Source organism: Emydura macquarii, unplaced genomic scaffold (genome assembly GCF_026122565.2).
Source record: "Emydura macquarii macquarii isolate MOO-44397 ecotype Brisbane River unplaced genomic scaffold, CSIRO-AGI_Emac_v2 contig_1644, whole genome shotgun sequence".
Classification (NCBI taxonomy): Eukaryota; Metazoa; Chordata; order Testudines; family Chelidae; genus Emydura; species Emydura macquarii.
In genome coordinates, this window is record NW_027131781.1 from 21,728,428 (window position 1) to 21,748,194 (window position 19,767).

General features: G+C 40.6%; 1 protein-coding gene across 6 annotated transcripts in view; it reads left to right on the forward strand.

The window, feature by feature from the left end:
* The first annotated feature begins 732 nt into the window (after positions 1-732).
* The window catches only part of LOC137158193 (protein unc-13 homolog A-like), a 95,815-nt gene continuing 76,780 nt past the window's right edge, over positions 733-19,767 (forward strand). For 4 of the 6 annotated variants that reach the window (XM_067555869.1, XM_067555864.1, XM_067555865.1 and 1 more), the window contains exons 1-5: positions 733-832; positions 6,385-6,414; positions 10,779-10,878; positions 16,575-16,692; positions 19,615-19,738. In XM_067555869.1, coding sequence (XP_067411970.1) covers positions 811-832; positions 6,385-6,414; positions 10,779-10,878; positions 16,575-16,692; positions 19,615-19,738 — 394 coding nt within the window. In that variant the 5' untranslated portion in view covers positions 733-810. Of the gene's footprint in view, positions 833-6,384; positions 6,415-10,778; positions 10,879-14,649; positions 14,704-15,360; positions 15,533-16,574; positions 16,693-19,614; positions 19,739-19,767 lie in introns of those variants that run through there. The other 2 variants (XM_067555867.1, XM_067555868.1) reach the window with 2 other exon arrangements.

Here is a 19,767-nt window from a genome sequence, read left to right on the forward strand (position 1 = left end):
GACCCCAGCCACCTTATGCAACAGTTTTGCCAATAAACAATTAAAAGTCTCTCTGTCCAGAGCGCAGGCAGTTGTCAGGAGCTGCTCATGGGGAACAGTCTGAGACAAACAGAACTTGTAGCAGGTTAGATACATGTTATCCATTTAGAATAGCAAAAGGAGGCAATGGATTTTGAAAAGACCACTAAACTCATTTTGTTTTTCTTGTCAGAGGTATTCCTTTGCACTGTACTCTAGAAAAACAAGCTCAGCAGCCTGATGTAACATGGCATAGACTGTGTAGCAAAAGTAAGATTTTCTATGTGAAAATCTGTCTGGATCTATATAAACTGTCTTAACCATCCCATCCCATCTCCCACCTCAAATGCTTTTTACTTGTTAAAATCAAAGTTTAAATTCTCTGCAGAGTAACTGAACTAAAATACATGTTGTCTCCATCTTACACAGCATTTGTATTATTGCTGGCAAAGACAACACCCAGAACTGCCTTTAGGCTAAAGGCAGTTGTATACAACAAATGGAGGGTGAGGAAACAGCTGTAATCTCTCTCCATTCCATTCCCCTCTCCTAGACAGTATATACGGAGAGGGAGGATCTGGGATTGGTTTTCATACCATTGGTCAAAAGGCTGGCTTTGGTCCATGTAAAACATGGGAGGAGGCTGAGGGAAGAGGAAAACACATAATACACACATGCTGTCTCTCAGTCCTCCCTTTCTCTGTAACAATGATCATCAAAGCAGGAATAAGCTTCATTCCTTTATAAATAGGGGGTTTTATTTATTATTCTTTAAAATAATCTTTTGCTGGAATGGAACTTCTCTGTATAAAAGGTAAGTGTTTAATAACAAGATCATTCATCAGAGTAAGAAGCGGTTTTGTAGCCATTTGCTAAGTACATCTCTGTGAAGTGTAAATGTGCACTGCTTATTACAGAGGATGGGAATATTTGCTGCATAGCTTCTCACTGAGAAAGTTTTCCAACCATCCATACATTCCATAAAGGTTTGAAGAACTTGCAGGCTGGTTGAACTGCTGCTGTGATTGGAGTCCACGGAGATTTGTGTGTGACTCAAATTGAAACAGTTTGATTGCATCTCCTCCTGAAGTCTGAGAGTAAAAGTTTTCACTGAGTTTGAGAACGGATAGAGTTGGTCAGGTTCTTGAATGAAGGTATTGCCTGCATAGTATAACTTGGGAGGTGGTTTTAGGGAAAGAAGGACAGAAGAAAAAGGGGGGGGGGGGAAGGTGCTGGAAAAGATAGAGATTAAATTGGTAGGAGGGGGAAGCAGAACAGAATGCATTGGTGGGTAAGAGTGGTCTTCAGGCAGTTATGCAGCAGGATCTGACAGCCCTGATATTTTATTCTTATTTATTGACAGTTACCTACTGCACTTAGGTTTCAATAGTGAAATATATAGCTATGCCTTAATGTATAGCTAGCACAAGTTTTACTTTTACATGGTGGTAGTGTCAGCTAAAATCCAGCTCTCATTGTAGATTGGATTGGTGGGAAAAGTTAAGTTCTCTTCTGGTTTTTAAAATCCAATTTTGAACAAACTTTAGCGGATATATTTGACTTAGAAACGATGACAAAGTTAGACTTTAACAAGTGTGACTTCTATATGAGCAATGATGCTGGATAGTCCCGGAGCTTTCTTGATTACTGGAAGTGACAAGAGAACAGTTCTTATATCTGTTACAAGTCAGGCCCTAAAATGTTTGCTTTCTAGTTAGCAAAGGCTAGCCAATACATCTTTCTCCACAGACATATTTACAGCCCACACCTTTAGTTGACAATGGGAGCTACTTTAGATTATGTGAGTTTTTTGAGCAATTATTCTGCATAAATATTCTTGAGATGCACACTGAACTCAGTGCCAATAGTTGATGGATGTCACACCATCCTCACTGGTACTCTGGCCTCACTTCACATTATACCCATCTGCTAAATTGTTGAAGTGGTCACTTACAAAATAGCATGGCCATGTCAATAGAGCATGGGTATTAATATAAATACAATATTAAACAGCATTGTGCCACACAACAAGGAGAGTCTGCTGGTAACAAGGCATAGAAGGGGTACAGTCACCTTCCAAGCACCCTCTAAGAGGTAAGTTTAGCTGTGCTGTGATCCACCTCGGTTTCCTCTCTTGAATGTGCTTACTCAAACACGCTGATCAAGGAGAAACCAAACACTCTGCTTTACAACAGAGTATTTTCCTTTAATAAAGGCTTCTGAAAGGAGCACTTGAGCAAGGGTTTAGAAGGCTCTTACCTCAGAGACAGGATAAAACAGTAAGATTTCTACAACAAGAGTCTCTAATTTACAGCAGAAGGAGCTACTCTAGTAGAAGACCTTAGGCTTTTCAGCTGTCTGGAGAGTTCTCCAGGCATTCTCCATTTGTTCAGGATCTCTCCCAGGTATCCCTGCCTAGAAAGGTTTGTTTTCTTCCTTGTTCAAAGTCTCTCCTAGACCACTTTGTCTGGAAAAGCTATTTATTTCAAATTGCATAAGACCTTCCCTTCTCTAAAGCTCCCTTTTTACTCAGGACCTTTTTCCAATTAACCTCACCCAAATCTTTTTATTTTAGACCCAGGTGCTCCTTATTTAATGAACTGCCTTCCAGCTATTTAGGCAGTTAATTATCCACAGGCAGTCCTGGGTTGGCTCATTCTCTTCAAGTGGAGCCTGTCACAAGTAGGCTGGGCATCTCACTTTCTTAAAGGGTCAGCTGTCTGATACTCACATTGCTTATTGGAGTTTTCAAGGGGTCTGTCCAGTATATTTACTTCCTCCAATATATCATAGGCGTTGTTTAGTCTAAATGATCTGCACCTAAAATTATAAGTGAGGACTTATAATGGTCTTTATAGGATGCTGATTCTTTCATGAGATTTATTTAGTTTGCATACAAACTCTTTATTCATGGGACCATGTTGTGTAGACCAGGAGTTCTCAAACTTTTTTTTCCTGGGACCTCTTTGAAAATATTTCAGGCTGTGATGACTGACCCCCGCCTCCCATGCCATGCCACCTTTACCAGCATATGCTGGAGCTAACAGCCCACGACCCCCCTCCCATAATAACCTCACGACCCCGGGAGGTCACAACCCCAGTTTGAGAACCCCTGGTGTAGACCTAGCTCAGTATTGTAGATGTGTGGAATCACACAGGCCCAGGGGAAGCTACTGATGCCTGTGCCTCAGAAGACATAAGTTTCCCTAGAGTTTCAGGGAACACAAGGTGAGTATGCACACCACCTCTGGGATGCACTATCACATGTCCTGTTTAATATCTCATCTCCACAGCTCCCAGCTCTGGAGGCTAGGGCAAAGATGGAATGAAGCCATGGCCTTACTCTTTCTCCACTGAAACAGAACTCCCTGGACTCCCCAGAGCTCAGGGATTGCATAGAGGGAGGATAGCACAGTTTGGTAGGAAAAATTCCTTGTACTCTTTCTCCCAAGCACAATATAGTCCATAGTGATCCAGTACAGTTGACCTACTAAGGCCCAGTGTTTCAGCCAGAATATGCTATATTTTTTTCCACATGAATCTTAGTTCCCTAGCCACAGTAATGGTGGGGTTTTTTTTGTATTTTTTTGTTTTGTTTTGTTTTGTTTTGTGAGGGGACTCTGAGGAGGGTGAATTTGCCTGTCTCTGGAATATAGTCTTCTTTTTCAACTGCCGAGACAGGAAGCATTAAATGCTAATGGAATCTTACAGATCTTGTTTCAGCTTCTCATCCTTTCTGACACAGAGTCATTCAAGTTTCATGGCATTTGTCTCCCTTCAGTCTGCTATCAGACTTCAGAGGAACTTCACTTTGTCTCTGTTTCCAGACCACACTCATTTTTAATTCCACCTCCCCACAAAAAATAATATTGATCCAGAGACTTAGGAAGGAGTTTATAACCGCCTTGTGTTTTCTTATGCATATTGCAAACATGGCATCTTGCCAATGCAATTAACTGATGTGTGGGGAAGACAATACTGGGAAAAATCTTGACTCTTCCCATGGCCTGTGGGTCCTTTAACATGTGTAAACATATGCTTTATTCTCCACAGACCTGTTGTCTATGGGATTCTATCATACCTTGCTTACTTCATTGACAGGAATAAGGGTGTCCTGCTTTTTGCTCCTATTAGCATTGCGAAGGCAACACAGCTAGGAACTGAATGAGATAGATGCTATTTATCTTTGTGCATCATCAACAGAATTATCATGTCTGTGCGGGTGGCAGCCAGACAATCCCCACCCCTCATCTTTTTACTTGTAAACCAAGCATACTTGATCTAGAAATACCTGGGAGGCAATCAGTATGGAATATTACAATTCTGTTTTTACATAGTCACTTTTCATTAAAGAATCTGATTGAAAAGTTTCCTGTAGTAAGAGTGAGTGGCTTTGGAATGGTGCAGCCAGTAAGTAAGGCAAAACAAGTGAGATCCAGGTTGACAAAATCAGAACTCAACCTGGTAGAAATCTTGGTGTAGTACATGGCCGGTGAGGCTGGAGGTACTGTCCCTTGCAGTGATGAATAAATCCTATTGCATTCATCAGAAGAATAGTCTAATAGTATTAGGACACTATCCTGGGGCTTGAGAAACTTAGGTTCAATTCCTTGCTCCACCCCAGGTTTCCTGTGTAGCCTTGGATAAGTCTCACATTGGTTATATCTACACTGCAATGTAAGCCCAGGGTTAGTAGAACTCAACTTAGCAGATCCTGGTCTGTTAGCCTATGTCTTGAGTGTCTACACTTGTTTGAACCTTCAGCCTAAGAATTGTTTAACTCTGGGTCTCAACCTGGGGCTCCAGTGTCTACACTGCATTATGTAGGCCCAAGTCCAACCACCTTTATCCAAAACTTCTTAGTGCCCTCCTATAATGTGGCTGCTTTATCTTGTTATTCATGGTACAGAGTGTGAAAACTTGACTGTCCAGATGACAAAGAAATTCAGCCTGTAAGATTATGGGATACTTTTGGCGAACTCAGAGAGGATGAATACAAGTGAGGCTACAGTCTACATTACAAAGCAATAGGGCTTGAACCCTGTATCCTAATTTGATTCAGGCTCACACCCATACATCATGCCTATGAACAAGAAACATGACACATATAGCAGTAGCCAAGCAGTTTTGGCTTCTGTTCATGACACAAGCTATTGCTGAAATGGTGCATATTTTTAGCTATAATGAGAAATAAATCCTTGGAGTTTATTAATTTCAAAGCAATGTGGCTTTGCCACATAGGAGTTGTTTCTACTGTAATTGACATCCTATTAAAATATTTAACTTACTTCAAAAGGAAACACAGCAGCATTTTTATACAAAGCTTAGTGGCTCAAATGCTGATTCGTAACTCCATAGAATAGTATGCAACCATCCTATTTAGCAAAAACAATGAGAGTCCTGTAACACTTTAAAGACTAACAAATTTAATTTCTGCAGGCATAAGCTTTCGTGGGCTGTAACCCCCTTCGTCACATGTAAGGAATAGAAATCAGATAGGGGGTATATATATATATACACATATCCAAGGGTAAGGAACAACAATGGGGAAGGTAGATAGTCCGGTTTGGCCAATGTTCATGGCAGAGGGGCATTGCTGGCACATGATGGCATATATTACATTAGTAGATGTGCAGGTGAATGAGCTCATTATGGTGTGGCTGATGTGGTTAGGACCTGTGATGGTGTCACTAGAGTCGATGTGTGCGCAGAGCTGGCAACGGGGTTTGTTGCAGGGGTAGGTTCCTGGGCTAGTGTTCTTGTATGGTGTACGGTTGCTGGTGAGTATTTGCTTCAGGTTGGGGGGCTGTCTGTAAACAAGGATAGGTCTGCCTCCCACAGCTTGAGCGAGTGAGGGACTGTTACTACACAAAAGAATAAAAACCTAACGTGGCATTTCATGACCTCCAGTTAAAATTTTAGCTCCAGAGCAAGTGAAATGTATGGATCTTTCAAAGGCTGGTGGTGTTTGAAATAAATTATTACTGAAGTCAATTGTTTAGCATGGTTTATTATGTCATTAAATCAATGCTCTTATGTTGTAATTATATACCAGATATTTATTTAAGACAATTTTTTTTCCTATTTTTCCTCTTTCCTCAAGATATTTAGAGATCTTACCCTGTTGACAAAAATTTGGACAATATTATGATACAAGATTTCTCTGATTATATACTTTTGTCTTAATATTATGATGTATTAATACAGATGCTACTCTGATATAGAGCTGATTTGCATTTTTAAAGGACAAATAGTTTTTTTAAAGGCTGAAATTCTAAGTTTTTAAAAGAATATTTACAGATAATCTTCTAAAAATATTGTAGGAATTAATATAGCTTCTTGTATTTCTCTTTTTATTTTTAATAGTGAAAAAAGGAAGGTTGAATGGAATAGCTGGTAAGTTTGACTTCTCATACATTAAATTTAGACAAGCACTTTTTTTCTTGTAAGAGCAAATATGCATTGTGTTAAAGTAAATCTGTTTAAGCCAGAAATAGTGGTAGGTCTTCAACCTATTCTGTTCATCAGGGTTCAGGGCAAAAGAAATGAGGACACGCAAGTTTGCTATGCAAATTTTTCTACTATTTACAAAGAGAGAAATGAATCATAGCACTTTCCAAACAAGATTAAGGTCCACAAAACTTACTAATGTTATTTTTTACCATACTAATGCTTGAAGTGTACATTTGCATGGGGAAAAACAGTCAGAAGGTCCTGAGAAGTGAAACCATTGTGTGTGGGAGGAGTGTGGGGCCGGGGGGAGAAGAGGTATTGGTGGTGCAGGGTTTGCAGTTTCACCAAAGCTGGGCAGAGACTGTGCCTGAATGTTCCTGTGGAGGACAAAGGAGAAGTATGGTTGGGAGCAGAAGCCCCATAGATCTGTAGCTGACTGGTTGAGGTGGGGGACACTAAGCCATGACCTTGAGCAGAATCTGGCTGCCTGAGATTGTTTTCAGTCAGCCTCCAGGGTCAAGGATTGGACAATGGCTGAAGAAACAAGACCACACTCAGACAGACACAAACATTTCATTGATCTGTGTAGACAAATGCAGCATAAAATCAGAGTAAGGACTTAAAGATTTGGCATAACAATAACAAAATAAAATATACTACTGTGCACGTTTAAACTGGGGTGCTCCAAGACATTTTTAGGAAACCGTGTATACCTTCTTGTATAAAAGAATAAGTAGCTCTTGACAAAAGACTAGGAACCTGCCACTGTATCAGTGATTCTGCACGTAACTCTGACCTTGTACACCACTCGCATGTTTAGTGAATAAGCAGATATTTAATCACCAAAGTGTACCTCATTTTTTTGGTGGTGCATAAATTAATTCCTATGTTACCCAGTTATCTCTGAGGACAGATTGAATTCCAGAGATGTCATGGAATTAATGTACAGCCTGTTGTTAAAACTGGGGTTCTTGAAATAAACTAATTCAGTGTAATGATTAGTTCTCTGGAGAAGTTTATTTATAAATGGATAAATGCACTAAAATATGGCAAAGGCTGACTGACTAATGCCTGGGATAACCTTTACAAATTGTTTAAAATTACTTAGATTAAAGAAAGGTGAATGTTCAGGTCATTTGAACTACCACAGTTAAGCCGCCTTCTCAGGATATGATTCTCATTTAACTCATTGAGAAGCATAGTCATTATTAGTTACATCTGTGAAGTGTAGAATGTGGTAACATTTCTTTTCACTGCAATCTGTATTCTTTGTAGAATTCATAATATTGTCACATACAATCATTGCACAAGATCCAGCAAATATTATGTTTCATCTGTGCTCTAAATTACAAATGATGCGTACATTTATAGCACTGCTTGATGTACATTAAATAAAACATTTAAATTGGTCTTTAAATGTTATTTAACACTTGCTGTTACCAAAGTTAACAGTGATGTTGACCAAAAGGTATGTTCAGAGATAATGATCCAGAGTTTCCATTCTGGAGGAACTACAGAAGAGGTGCCTACATGCGGGAGGTAAAAGTGGTCTTAAGCCAGTATGTTCCCACTATCTTGGGGCAGTACTATTGCCAGTCCAATCCTTCATGTAAGTTTGAGCAGCTGTAAGGCTATTTTGTCTTGTGTTGGCTGCCCACAGCCCCACTGGACCATTAAAATAGCCAGGATGAGCTGCAAAGGGATGACCAATAGTGTTCCCTGTCCCCCAACTATGGACTGTGCATTAGACAAAAAGGGAGGTGGCATAGGAGCTGCTATGGTAGCTTTGGGCTAGCAAAAATTCCAATCTTCAAGTGGCTTGTTAAGTTGAATTTACTGCTGCTTTTCACCAGGGTATACCAGTGAATGTGGCTCATAATCTGCATAGTTTGTGTTTTGTATATGTCTCTGTGTGTGTAGGGAGGCATGTGGTGAGAGACATATTACAAATGTCTCTTTTCTTAAGTTGATCCAATAAAAGATGTTATCTCACCCACCTTGTCTCTCTTTCCTGAAAGTAACTGGTGAGATCTCAGGCAGAGGAAGAGGAGAGATGGGGGAGAAGCACTGGGGAGACATTCAAAAGCAGAGAAGAGTCACTGAGGTCTTAGGCATAGGAGTCAATCAAGGAGAAGCAGCTGCTTCAACATGGCAGATAACAATGCTGTAGGAAGAGACACAAAAGTGATAGTTCAGCAAGTCAGGATTTTCTTCAGAGGCACTCAGCTATGTGGGAACAGAGGCTGGGAAACAGCAGAAAGGTGAGCCAGGTTTGAATACTGGTGACATAGACTTGAGTGAGAGAAGGGAGTGAAGCTGTCAAATGTGGATGAAAGCTCAGAGTTAAAGGTGGATTTATTAGAGATTCTTAAAAACATGTTTTTAAAAGTTAATTTGCCTGTCTCGTTGCACTGTTTCTCATCCATTCTGGCTGCATTTGCAAATTGCACAGAATATTTTAAAGGATGTTAGCTTTAATTTGGAAGGGGGATTTGTTTTTTGGAGATAGATTAGATTTTTGATGGCGATGTTCAAAAGCTCTGGAATTAGGTAACTGATTTACAATTAATGTGAATTCCTTCCCAATTCTTACACAGTCTGATGCGCAAGCCCAAAAGCTAAACAAATCAAAACATAAAGAAAAGATGACACACAGCAAAGTTATAGAAAATTTGCAAACTTCATTCTCTCTCCAATTACTTGGAGCATTCAGAGAGTTATCCTACATAATAAATGATTTAATATTTAAAGCTTTTATCCACAAACAACCTCTTCAGATTTCTAAACCTATATTGACTTTCTCAATAGTTTGTTCAATGTGAGAGCAATGGCATGATATTTGAGATGCTTAGTACTCTGACACAGAAATTTAATAGATGACTTGGTGAATGATGATTTTGTTTACTCACACTAATTTGTTCCCATTACTTTGTTTTCCAGTGAAAGCTCTTCTTTTAGCAGCCCTGGCCTATTGGTCAATAGGCATCACGGGGCTGCCCAGAGGGTGTGGCCTGCCTTCTGGTTCCCACCTCACAAACCCACACTGGTTGAAAATGCCAGTGTGTCTTAATGATATATTATCATGTGCTAGCTATTGTAGTTATAGACCTCTCTGAAAACGTTAACAATGTATGTTAATGAACTGCAGATCTTTAAATTAATGCTGTAGAAGTTACTGATGGTACTGAACCAAAGCAGGAACTGGCTGCTTTAATTTGTGCCAGAGACCAGTTTGATTTTTATCCTGCCCCAAGGTCAAGGATATTGAAAGGTGGCCACCTTTGCATCTTCCCACAACAGCAGCACCAAATTCTGCCATAAAGCAACTGAGGACTAAGCCTAAATCATCTTGCCATTTATTGGAAGGGACAACTTTGTTACCACATTTAGATTTACATCCTATTTTTGTACTTCTGTGCTTTCATTCCATTCATTGCAACTTACATAGTCATATAATGTAACTCAACATGATTTGGAAATATCTTGAAGCTACATTGACTAATATACATAATGTGGGACAGATTTTCAGTACTTGTACATGCAAAAATGCATGTACAACTTATTTACCCATTGAGTTCAATGGGAGTTAGGCACCTTTGAGGAGCTGGGCTTTTCTCATGATGTTTTGCAGCTGCTGCCACTTAAACAGGGAAGGGTTCTCTTTCTGTAAATAATGCACCACTTGTGTCCACACATAACTATTAGGAAGTAGTTATCTATTGAATATGCTCCTACTAGAAAACCAACTTATGCAAATTTCGTAAGGTGGACACCAGACTTCAGTTCATACCCCTAGCTGCTTTAGGAATGTTTTGTTTTAACTTATTTTGCTACACAGAGACACATTTTCAGAAGTAATGGAAATTTCATAGCTAAGCCCACAAGAACTAAGAGGAACCTATCTCTGGGTTGTATAATATTTAGAGTTAACTCCAGGGCACTGGGAGTTTTAAGGGTATGTCTACATTGCAAAAAAACAAAACAACTCCCCCCCCCCACACACACACACAACTGTGGCTGTGAGTCTCAGAGCTTTGATCAACTGACCCAGGCTTGTGGGGCCCTCACTATGGAGCTAAGCGTAGCAGCATAGATGTTCTCACTCAGGCTGCAGCCCTGGCTCAGAAACCAAGCAAGAGGGGGTAGGTCTCAGAGCCCAGGCTTCAGCCAAGCTGGAACATCCACATGGCTATTTTTAGCCCCCTAGTATGACCTCCCAGGCACCTGAGTCAGTTGACCCAGTGCACCCAGCTCGTAGCACAAATAATGAAAGAGGTAGCTAAATTTGTTTATTGTTTCTGTTTCAGACACATTTAACACCTATGTTGTTTTAAAAGTCCAAAATCTAAAAAGCACCACAATAAACAGAAGAGGAAGCAAACCTTGCTGGGAACAAGACTTTATGTTGTAAGTCTTCTTGTCAATTAGTTTGCATTGTGTCATGGCTATGTTTATACAATGAAAACTGATAATGAGATCTATGACCAAACACAGCCAGCAGCACCAAGCAAGAGGAAATCAAGCTGAGGGAGAACATTGGCTAGCCCCATGGCCTCAGGAACCAGGCAAAGAACAATAGAAATCTATAGTGTCGGCTATTCTGCCAGAATGCAGACCAAGGCAAGTAGCAGCCAGGAGGAGGAGAAGCCTTGTGATCCAGTTTCATTAAACTTATTTTAACACCAGTGAATAGGGAGCTCTAGGATAGTAGATAGGGTTCAAGTAGCCACAACTTTTTATTTTCCATTCCACCCCCCTGCTTGCCAGTTAGATAAACATGACATATTATTTTAACTGGTCATTGATATTATCTTTTAATTGCTGACCTGCCAGGCCCTGTGTATTGTTCTTGATGTCTGTCTCTAAATCCTGCCCACTGCCATCTCCTTTGCTTGAGCCATCTGCTCCTCTTTCTGCATCACTGCTCCGCTATCTCATCACCCCCTGTTTTACTCATGAGCTCTATTGGCTCCCCACCAGCTAGATGGGGAGAAGCACATATCCTGCCTCAACTCATTCTTATAGATCCTGTTCTCAGCTAGGATTTACAAAGGAGCCTGAGGAAGTTAGATATCCAGCTCCCGTTGAATTCCAGTGGGATTTGGGTGCTTAACTTCCTTACATTCCCCATCTCCGCTTTTTTTCTTTGCATTCTTGCTTTTGATGACATCTGCTCAAAATCTGGTTGTATCCTGGTTATATCTACCATCATATCTTGCTGCCTTCTCCTCTCTCCTCACGGCAGCATCACTTTTACTTCTAGCAACTAGGATTGGTTGAAAAATTTCAGGTTTAATTTTTCATGTAGAAAATTGATGCAAAGAAATTTTGGGAAAAATATTTGCTTTCCTGAAAAATGATTTTTTTTAAAAATCTGCAAACCACAAATATTTCAGGTTTTAGCCAAAATTTCTTTTGTTTTTTGGCAAAAATGTTTTGGATTCAGTTACCTAAATAAATAAATAAAGTCTTCAAGTTCTCAGTTTTTTGACAAAAAGTTGATTATTCTCAGTAGATATCACCCCAGCCCAATCATTTTCCAGACAGATCTACTAACAACCTTATTCCCTTTCTGTCTCTTTCTGCTAAATCTCAAAGAAATAAATTCCATGATCTCTTCATCAGCACCTCACCCTCCCCAAAACCTTTCATTTTTAAACTTTAGTTTAATTTTGCATTTTCAGTATTTAATGCATTTGATGTTTTTAAAAACCAACAACAATGGTCTGAGATCATTGTTTCAATTTAAGAATCTTAATGTTTCTGGGCCTGATTCTTATTTACACCAAGTCCAGTTTACACTACTCTTCCAGGGTGGATAAAAGGGTCTTTAAATGTGTGCAAGGTACAGTTACACCTTCTTTAAGCCTCCTTTGTACTGCTAGAGTTGACCTAGTGTAAACCAGGATCAGGTTTTCTGTCTGCAAATTGTAGTAAAGTTGTCATGTCTTGGTGTGGAATTCTCATTAGTATATAATACAGGTACCGTGTTAGAGGATTTTTATGATATTTTACTAATCTACACATTCATTTTACTAAAAGTGTATTTGCCTTTTTGCATGAAAAAATAGATATTGTATTAAGAAGAATAGATATTAAATTTCAGCATTGGCTCCTCTCCATTACCCTTAAGAAGCGACCTTAAAAAATATGATGTGTCTCTGATATTTATACAAGAGAGCTGTGTTTATGACCTGAGTCTTCTAACTTTCCTATAAGAGGTGGTGAAAATTCAGTTCTTAGTGAATTTGTGTTCTCTGCTGTAAAAACCTTTTGCTTTTGATCACATAGTGTGTCTTCATCACATGGCAAAGAAGTTACAATTGCAGTGGTAAATTAATCATTAGTAAGATGCATCACTGGAAAATTGCACTAGATGCAAGGAAATGTGTTATTTAGGCTACAGTTTAAATCTGACAGAAGAACACTAAACCACCTTCTAGCAGCAAAAAAAAAAAAAAAAAAAGGGCAGTTGGTCCTGGGGTAATTAAAGCTCCTTAGCTAAAAGTTAGGGGAAATGTCTTCTGAGCCTGCTGTGGCTCCCTCTGCTGCTCACTGAAGCATACAACAGAGCAGCCTTTAAAACTCACTATAAATAGACACTTACAAATACATTTATACAGAGGAATCATGTTCTAGTCCATTTCTTTAAGTGCCTTTTTGCTCTAGATGTGTCACCAGGAGCAAAAACTAGTACAAACTGAGTCGGCAACTTTGCTTCTTTTAATGTACACAGCAGTTTAAGCCTTCAGCATATGGTTCTGCCTTTTGATTGCTAATGCAACATTAACATCATCATAACACTAAGGAAATTGAAAGGTAGGACTTTGCAACTGGGGTAGTCCTTCACACCTGTCTAAACTGAGAATCAGAATAGAAGTATTTTACATCCACTTTGGATGGGTGTTACTGATCACACAAAGTGCAGTGAAAAATCAGGCCATGACTCTTCAGGCAACCGAAATGCATACAGTATGTAAATTGCTTGTGCAATGTGGCATATATTGGTTATATTTTCTTCAGATCGGGGGAACCACCCTTTGTCATTCCAGTAATTTTTTTCTTTTTATGGGTAAATGTGAATTCACAGGTTTTTACTGTGACTAACTGAAAGAAAATAATTTATTGTTTAATCTCAGTGTTTATTCCTGTTTAATTTAATGTCAGATAAACATTTGAAATAAAAGTACCATCACTCATAACAGCAGCAGCATAGTTGCATCGTTTGTTATCACTAACACTTATGAAAATAGTTCATAACTGTTTGTGGTCTAAATATACAAGATGGCAAGATGTGCTATCATGAAATAACTTGTATTTCTCTCTGGGGCTTTATTGTATCGATTTTGTAGCAGAGGTAAACCATATGGCAATACCTAAATGTAGTTATGAATTCCCAAGGCAGAAGTGTATGATAAAGATTTGGTACAAACATTTGTATTGCTTAAATAATATAATAAAACACACATGATCCACACCTAGAACAAAAAGAGGGCCTAATCCAAATCCCACTGTCCAGGGGAATCATTCCATTGCTTCTGCTACAACAGTGTCACCTCTAGCAAGGGGTGACTGTTTAGAAAAATCTAGCCTAGCTTTTCCTTATACAGTGAAAGCAAGTGATAGGTTCACTATGTATGGAGACTGGTCCCCCCTCACTCTCAGAGAGAAAGGGGAAGCACTCCCTAATACCAATGTTAATCATTCATGGATGTAGGTTTCTGCAGCCTGATAGAATGGGGTAACTGCTTGAGCCAGTGTTAGAAACTCTCATGATTTCATGGACATTGGGCTATGCTGAAGTCAGTCTTGCCACGTTGCCAGAAGGTCCAACCATCACATGATTTCTACCCCTGCTTAGGGGAAACTAATTTTGGTTGTCTGCCTTCCCCACTTACCTGATTCCTGGGGAAGAACAAACAGACAAGCAGCTCTGTCAAGGACTCTGCTAAAGAGAATCCACCTGTGAGTAGTTAGTTACCTAGCTGGCTGAGCTGCAGTTAACTAGTAAAAGCACAGCTGGACTTAATAAGGGGTAATGAAGGCTGCTTAGCTAGAAAGCTAGAACACAGAGGTAGCCCCTGAGGAGTGGGATTTTTTTAGATGAGTTGGCCAAAAAGCTCAACAGAAAAGGAGACCTAGGAAAAGTGGCTGGTTCTAAAAAGGTGGCAAAGCACTAGGAAGGCCTGGTCCCAGCAAAAGAGCCTTACCAGACAGCACCAAGGTGTTCAGGTAATTAGGGCGCTACATGCTGCTGCAGGGAAGAGCTGCAACAATTTGACATCTGCAGTGACCCTGAGTCCAGAGAAGGAACCCTTCCCCAGCTCATGGAAGGAGGCCTATCTCCAGAAGAGGGTCCTGGGTTCAGAGGGCCTTATTAGTGAAAAGCCTGGACAAAGAAGGAGGAGGGAGTTAGGTAGGGGAGTAGAGTGACTAAGAAACATCTCTCTGCTAGGATGCTGGAGTGAAGGCTTGTTTGCATACCATATTCAGCCTTTCGTTAAATAGATTAGATCCCTGAAGGGGCACTAGTCACTATATACAAGCCTTACTGAAGGAGGAAACTGAGGCAGGCACACAACCAGGGATTCTCAGTGGGTGCTCCAGGGCTGAGTACATGCCACTACAACATCACACCCAATCTAGCATCAGGCTGTGACACTGCCTTACTTTCCCCTTCTTGGGGTTCTCAAACATCCAAATGCTTGTAAGTAAAATAAAACCCCTTTTTGGGGAGCTACTGTACTTTTAAAAAAAAAAAAAAAAAAAAAAAAAGACAGTTCAAATGCCAACCTCAGTCAAAACAGGTCTTTCCTCTACTCTATAGTGTCTTCACCATTTACTGGACTCAATATTTCTCTTCCAAACCCTGGTTATGGTGTCTCCTCAAGCCACCTCTTTCTTAAATCTGCCCTTTGCTGCAGGTAACTCTAGCCAGACTTTTCCTCTGACATAAATTTTTACTGTGTTTGACCTTTCATCCAGAAAGCAGGTGACCTATGGGGTATCATTCATCACTGGCCTCAAACTCATCTCCTTGGAGTCAAATATCTGAGCACAGGTGGGTCTAAGGCCATAACCCTTAAAGGGCCAGCCCACTTTGTGACACCAGGTGTAGCTTTGGCAGCAGCTGTGCAAAATCTCTGTTATCTGCTGTAATCACTTCTGCATTTCAGAAAGTTTTGTTTGTTTTTTATCTGTTTTGTGGTTACTAAATACTTAAGCTGATTACTTGTATTTGTACATATGGTTCTGTTTTAAAGATCCTTTTCTATGTTGCCAATATCTTCTCAAGTACCAAAATATAATCAAGCTCAGCACCTGAGAGGCAGCTACTTAGTCACAGGTGGGGCTAACCCAAAAGATCACCCCCCTCACCTCCATGACAGTGAGATAGGGCTAGTTAAAAGCCTGGCTGTCTTATAACTAGAGGCTAATGTTTTCAGATTCAGTCCTCAGTAACCTGGGAACTGTTAGTTTCTAATCACAGATGAGCTTCCAAATAATGCTTTTGACTTGGACACGAGCCCAGCTTGGCCCTTTCAATCTGTTTCTCTAGCTATGTCTCAGGGATGCTATGCGGGTGAAGGAGTTCATTTTTGTGAAGTGCTACAATGCTGTTACCTACTAATATTTTAAAATAGTAAATAACTAGAATATGGGTTATAAGGAGGCTTTAGAATTTAGATTACTGTACGAATGTGTCATTGAGCTGGTATTTCCTCATATTATTAAAATATATTTTAACTGTTCTTTGGCGAGCCAACTAACATAACAAAAGGTTAGATACACAGTGTAAGTCCTGTACCTATGAGGGTAGCTGCACTAGAGGCTGGGTGTGTGATTCAGTCTAGGATGCTAGTCCTAGGGTTCCTCTTGAGGAGGGCAGCTTCAAAATCCATTTGAAGGTCAGAGCAGCACCACGGGCAGAAACTGCCCAGAAAAGGTCTGAATCAGTGCATCTCCTGCATACCCCTACCTTGAAACCACCATTAAGATTGCGTTTTCAGATTAATGGTTAACAAGGTTCATTTACAGGTTTGCTCTGCCAACTTACAATATCTGACTTTTTTTTTTTTTTTTTTAAATTTGTTTGTTTGCAGTGAAATCAGTGATGTCAAAAAGGGCTTTATTGTGGAGCTGTGGAAGAAAGGCTTGATATGGGACAGACTTTTAGGTATTTTATGGATTCCCCTAAAAACTGTGGAATATGCAACAGATGTAAGTTGACCTGCTGTGCAAAAATGTTTTGTGTAAAATCTGATAAAAATGTCTTATTTTCAGTGTTTCACCTACTGTAAATATCATTTATGATTAATCAGAAGCCTATCTCATTTGCTTCAGGCCACAATACTGAGGCACAGTGCATATGTGACTCTCCAAGTAATAGTTGATATTCATAAGGTGGTGTTCTCTGGAGAAGTGGTTTGCATATTGAATTATGTGTAATTCAGCAAGTGGGTTAAAGTTCAATGGTGTTCACTAGTTATGAGAAATGCAGAGGCAATATGGTTTATGTGATTAGAGCAGGGAGATTTGGTGTCAGAATTCTCTGCCTGGTTTTCCACTAATTCATTGTGACCATGGTTAAGTCACTTTGCCCATCTATAAAATGGGCATGATACTAGCTACCTACCTACCTCTCAGGGGAATTTCCAGTCTTCAATAGTATTAAAGGTGTTCTATATGTGAAAAATGTTATTTTGTTTGTTCCGTTTTTAATTTTTGTTTAAAAATAAGTGATAAACCAGCTTGGCATCAAGGGCAGAAGAGGCTTTGGTGAGGGTCATCTTAAAAACTAAAGGCCCTTACATAGAGCAGAAACTTGAATCCTCTGACACCCACAGTTAAGAGGGATTTCTTGATTTATTAGACTAGAGTCTTCCCCAAAATATGTAGCCAGATCCAAACGGATTATGGATCTCTGGGGCCTGCCTCTGAGTGCATTCATCAGCTCTCTGCTGCAGTGGCTGCTATTACAGCCAACATCTGTAATAGTTGTCTCTCCTTAGAACAGACTACAGCTGTGGTATCTGGTGTTTGGGAGCTGCAACTTAAAGGCTGTTTATTAATTATTCTTATTATTCATGTTCGTTATGATAGTGCCTAAGGGACAACTAAGAATGGGGGCCCATTGTGCTAGGCACTGTACAAATAGAGAGTAGCAGACAGACCCTACACTAAAGAGCTTACAATCTAAATAGACAAGACCAATGCAAGGTGGGGGAAGAGGTATAAGACACCAGCTCAGTGAAGATGGCAGCAGACATTGTGTTAGTTCCATGATATTGGGGGGAGGTTTGCTTAGAAGAGGATCAGCTAAAGGAAGGGGAGGGGAGGGGAGAAGAGGACTAGATGTGGAGTGAAGCTTAGGTGAAGAGAGTATGAGTGGGAGAGGGAGGGTTGGAACAAATAGCCAATCAACCCAGGACAGAAAAAGAACTGGAAGTTCCTGGAACTGGAATGTCCAGAGGAGAAAAAGATCCCTGCTTGGGCTACTTCTGTTCCTACTGGCTGGAGTCTGTGTGACTGGATCATCTGCAGTTTCCCCTAAAGGCCACATGGAGGGTGGAGGCAAGGCACCACCTGGGTCTTCATGCTGGAGTGTTTGTGTGTGAGTTGGGGCAGGGGAGCCTTCCCTGCACAGTTCTGTGTCCAGGAGGGTGCTGGGGGGAGGGTGGCCCCAGCTGGGCCCCATTTAACCTCTTTCTCTCCTGCGTTGGCTGCTTCTCTTCCTCCTCTTCTCCTCAGACACCATTTCTTTGTTGGGGAGAGAAAGTAGGTCTTATATGTCATAAATGTCCATGTGTCACAGGCTGGCCCTTTAAGGAGAGTCAGGCTCAGCTTTGCCTATGGTGGATCAGCTACCCCCACGCTTGATCCTGACGTTCTGGGGAGCAGATGGCTTGATTCAGTGATCAGATCCATCTGGGATGGAGTGAGATGATTTCTGTAAAGGGCTGGGAGTGGTTAGTTAAGGAGAGGCACTACAGGAGGGAAGTTCTCTCCTAAGACTGATCCTGAAGTGGGAGAGTGGCCGGAGAGGAGAATCTGGTGGCAGACCCTGAAGAAAGCCAAACCCCAGGCAAATGGCCTGGTGGTAGATGGGAATAAGGGTCCAGTCTGTGGAGAAACCTGAGTGGACAAAGGACTCTTGGGAGGAGGCCTAGAGGTTCAGTGGTTTGGGTAGATGCTAGGTTTCCAAGGAGAAAGTTCAGAGGATGAGCACTAGATGAGAAGGTGGGGTGAAAGGGTAGCCCATGAGGAAAGATGCTTTTTTTTGTTTTTGTTTCCATTGGGGCTATTGTTTGATTTTGCTATCAAGGCCCTGACAGTGGGTGCTGAGGTACAGGGAACGCTGATGCGTTTTAACTTGCAAAGACAGATCCTGTAGAGTAGGGCTATAGCCAGCTAAGGACTGGAATGTCTGATGTTCTGTTGGAACCAACACTGGCCAGGGTCTCAGACCAAACCAGGGAAGACTGAAGACCTGGAGGGAAACTGAGGTGGGAATGAGTGGGGCCATGGCAGGCCACATAAGGGCACTGTGGAAACCAATTATACCACACCAGGTATTGTCTAAATTGACATTCAGCTGCTACTACTAGTGCTCTCTGAAGCAGAAGCAGCCTCTGCATGCTATTACCAAGGAGGCCAGTGCAACTTCTGAAGAACAGTGGTTGTATAAACTGCTTTTTTGGGGGGAGGGGATGGGTTCCTATTATATTTACTGTACATTAATCACTTTAGCTTCCTAGATTGTACTTGCTCGTTGGAGTACACAGAGAAATTTGACTGGAAGTTGTCAGTATTGCTTATGCTGGGGCCTTCAGAGTGAGGGCTGTAACTTTCAGTACTCATGTTTTTCACCTACATTTGAATTGATGTATAATAAAAAAGAAAGCCTAATCCTGCAAAGACTTGCTCGTGTGAATAGTCCACATAAGGGTAACTTACATGAGTAAAAGTTTGTAAGAATTCAAAAATATTAATTGCCAGATGGGGACCTGATCCAAAATCTATTGAAATCAATTGAAAGGCTCCTGTGGATTTCAGTGGGCTTTGAATCGGGCCTCTGTAGCAGAATGATATTGATAGGTAATGTGAATCCTACCCAGGTAAACGTCAGTATATCCTTTGTAGGAAGGTTCGGGTGCATGGTGGATGCTACATTCTGAAGTCATAAAAAATGGAAATGAAATCTGTGGCACAAAAACACCAACCCTACATGAGATTTTACTGGATGTCTACTTTGCGTTACTGCCTGGTAAGTTTACCCACTAATAACCAAGTAAA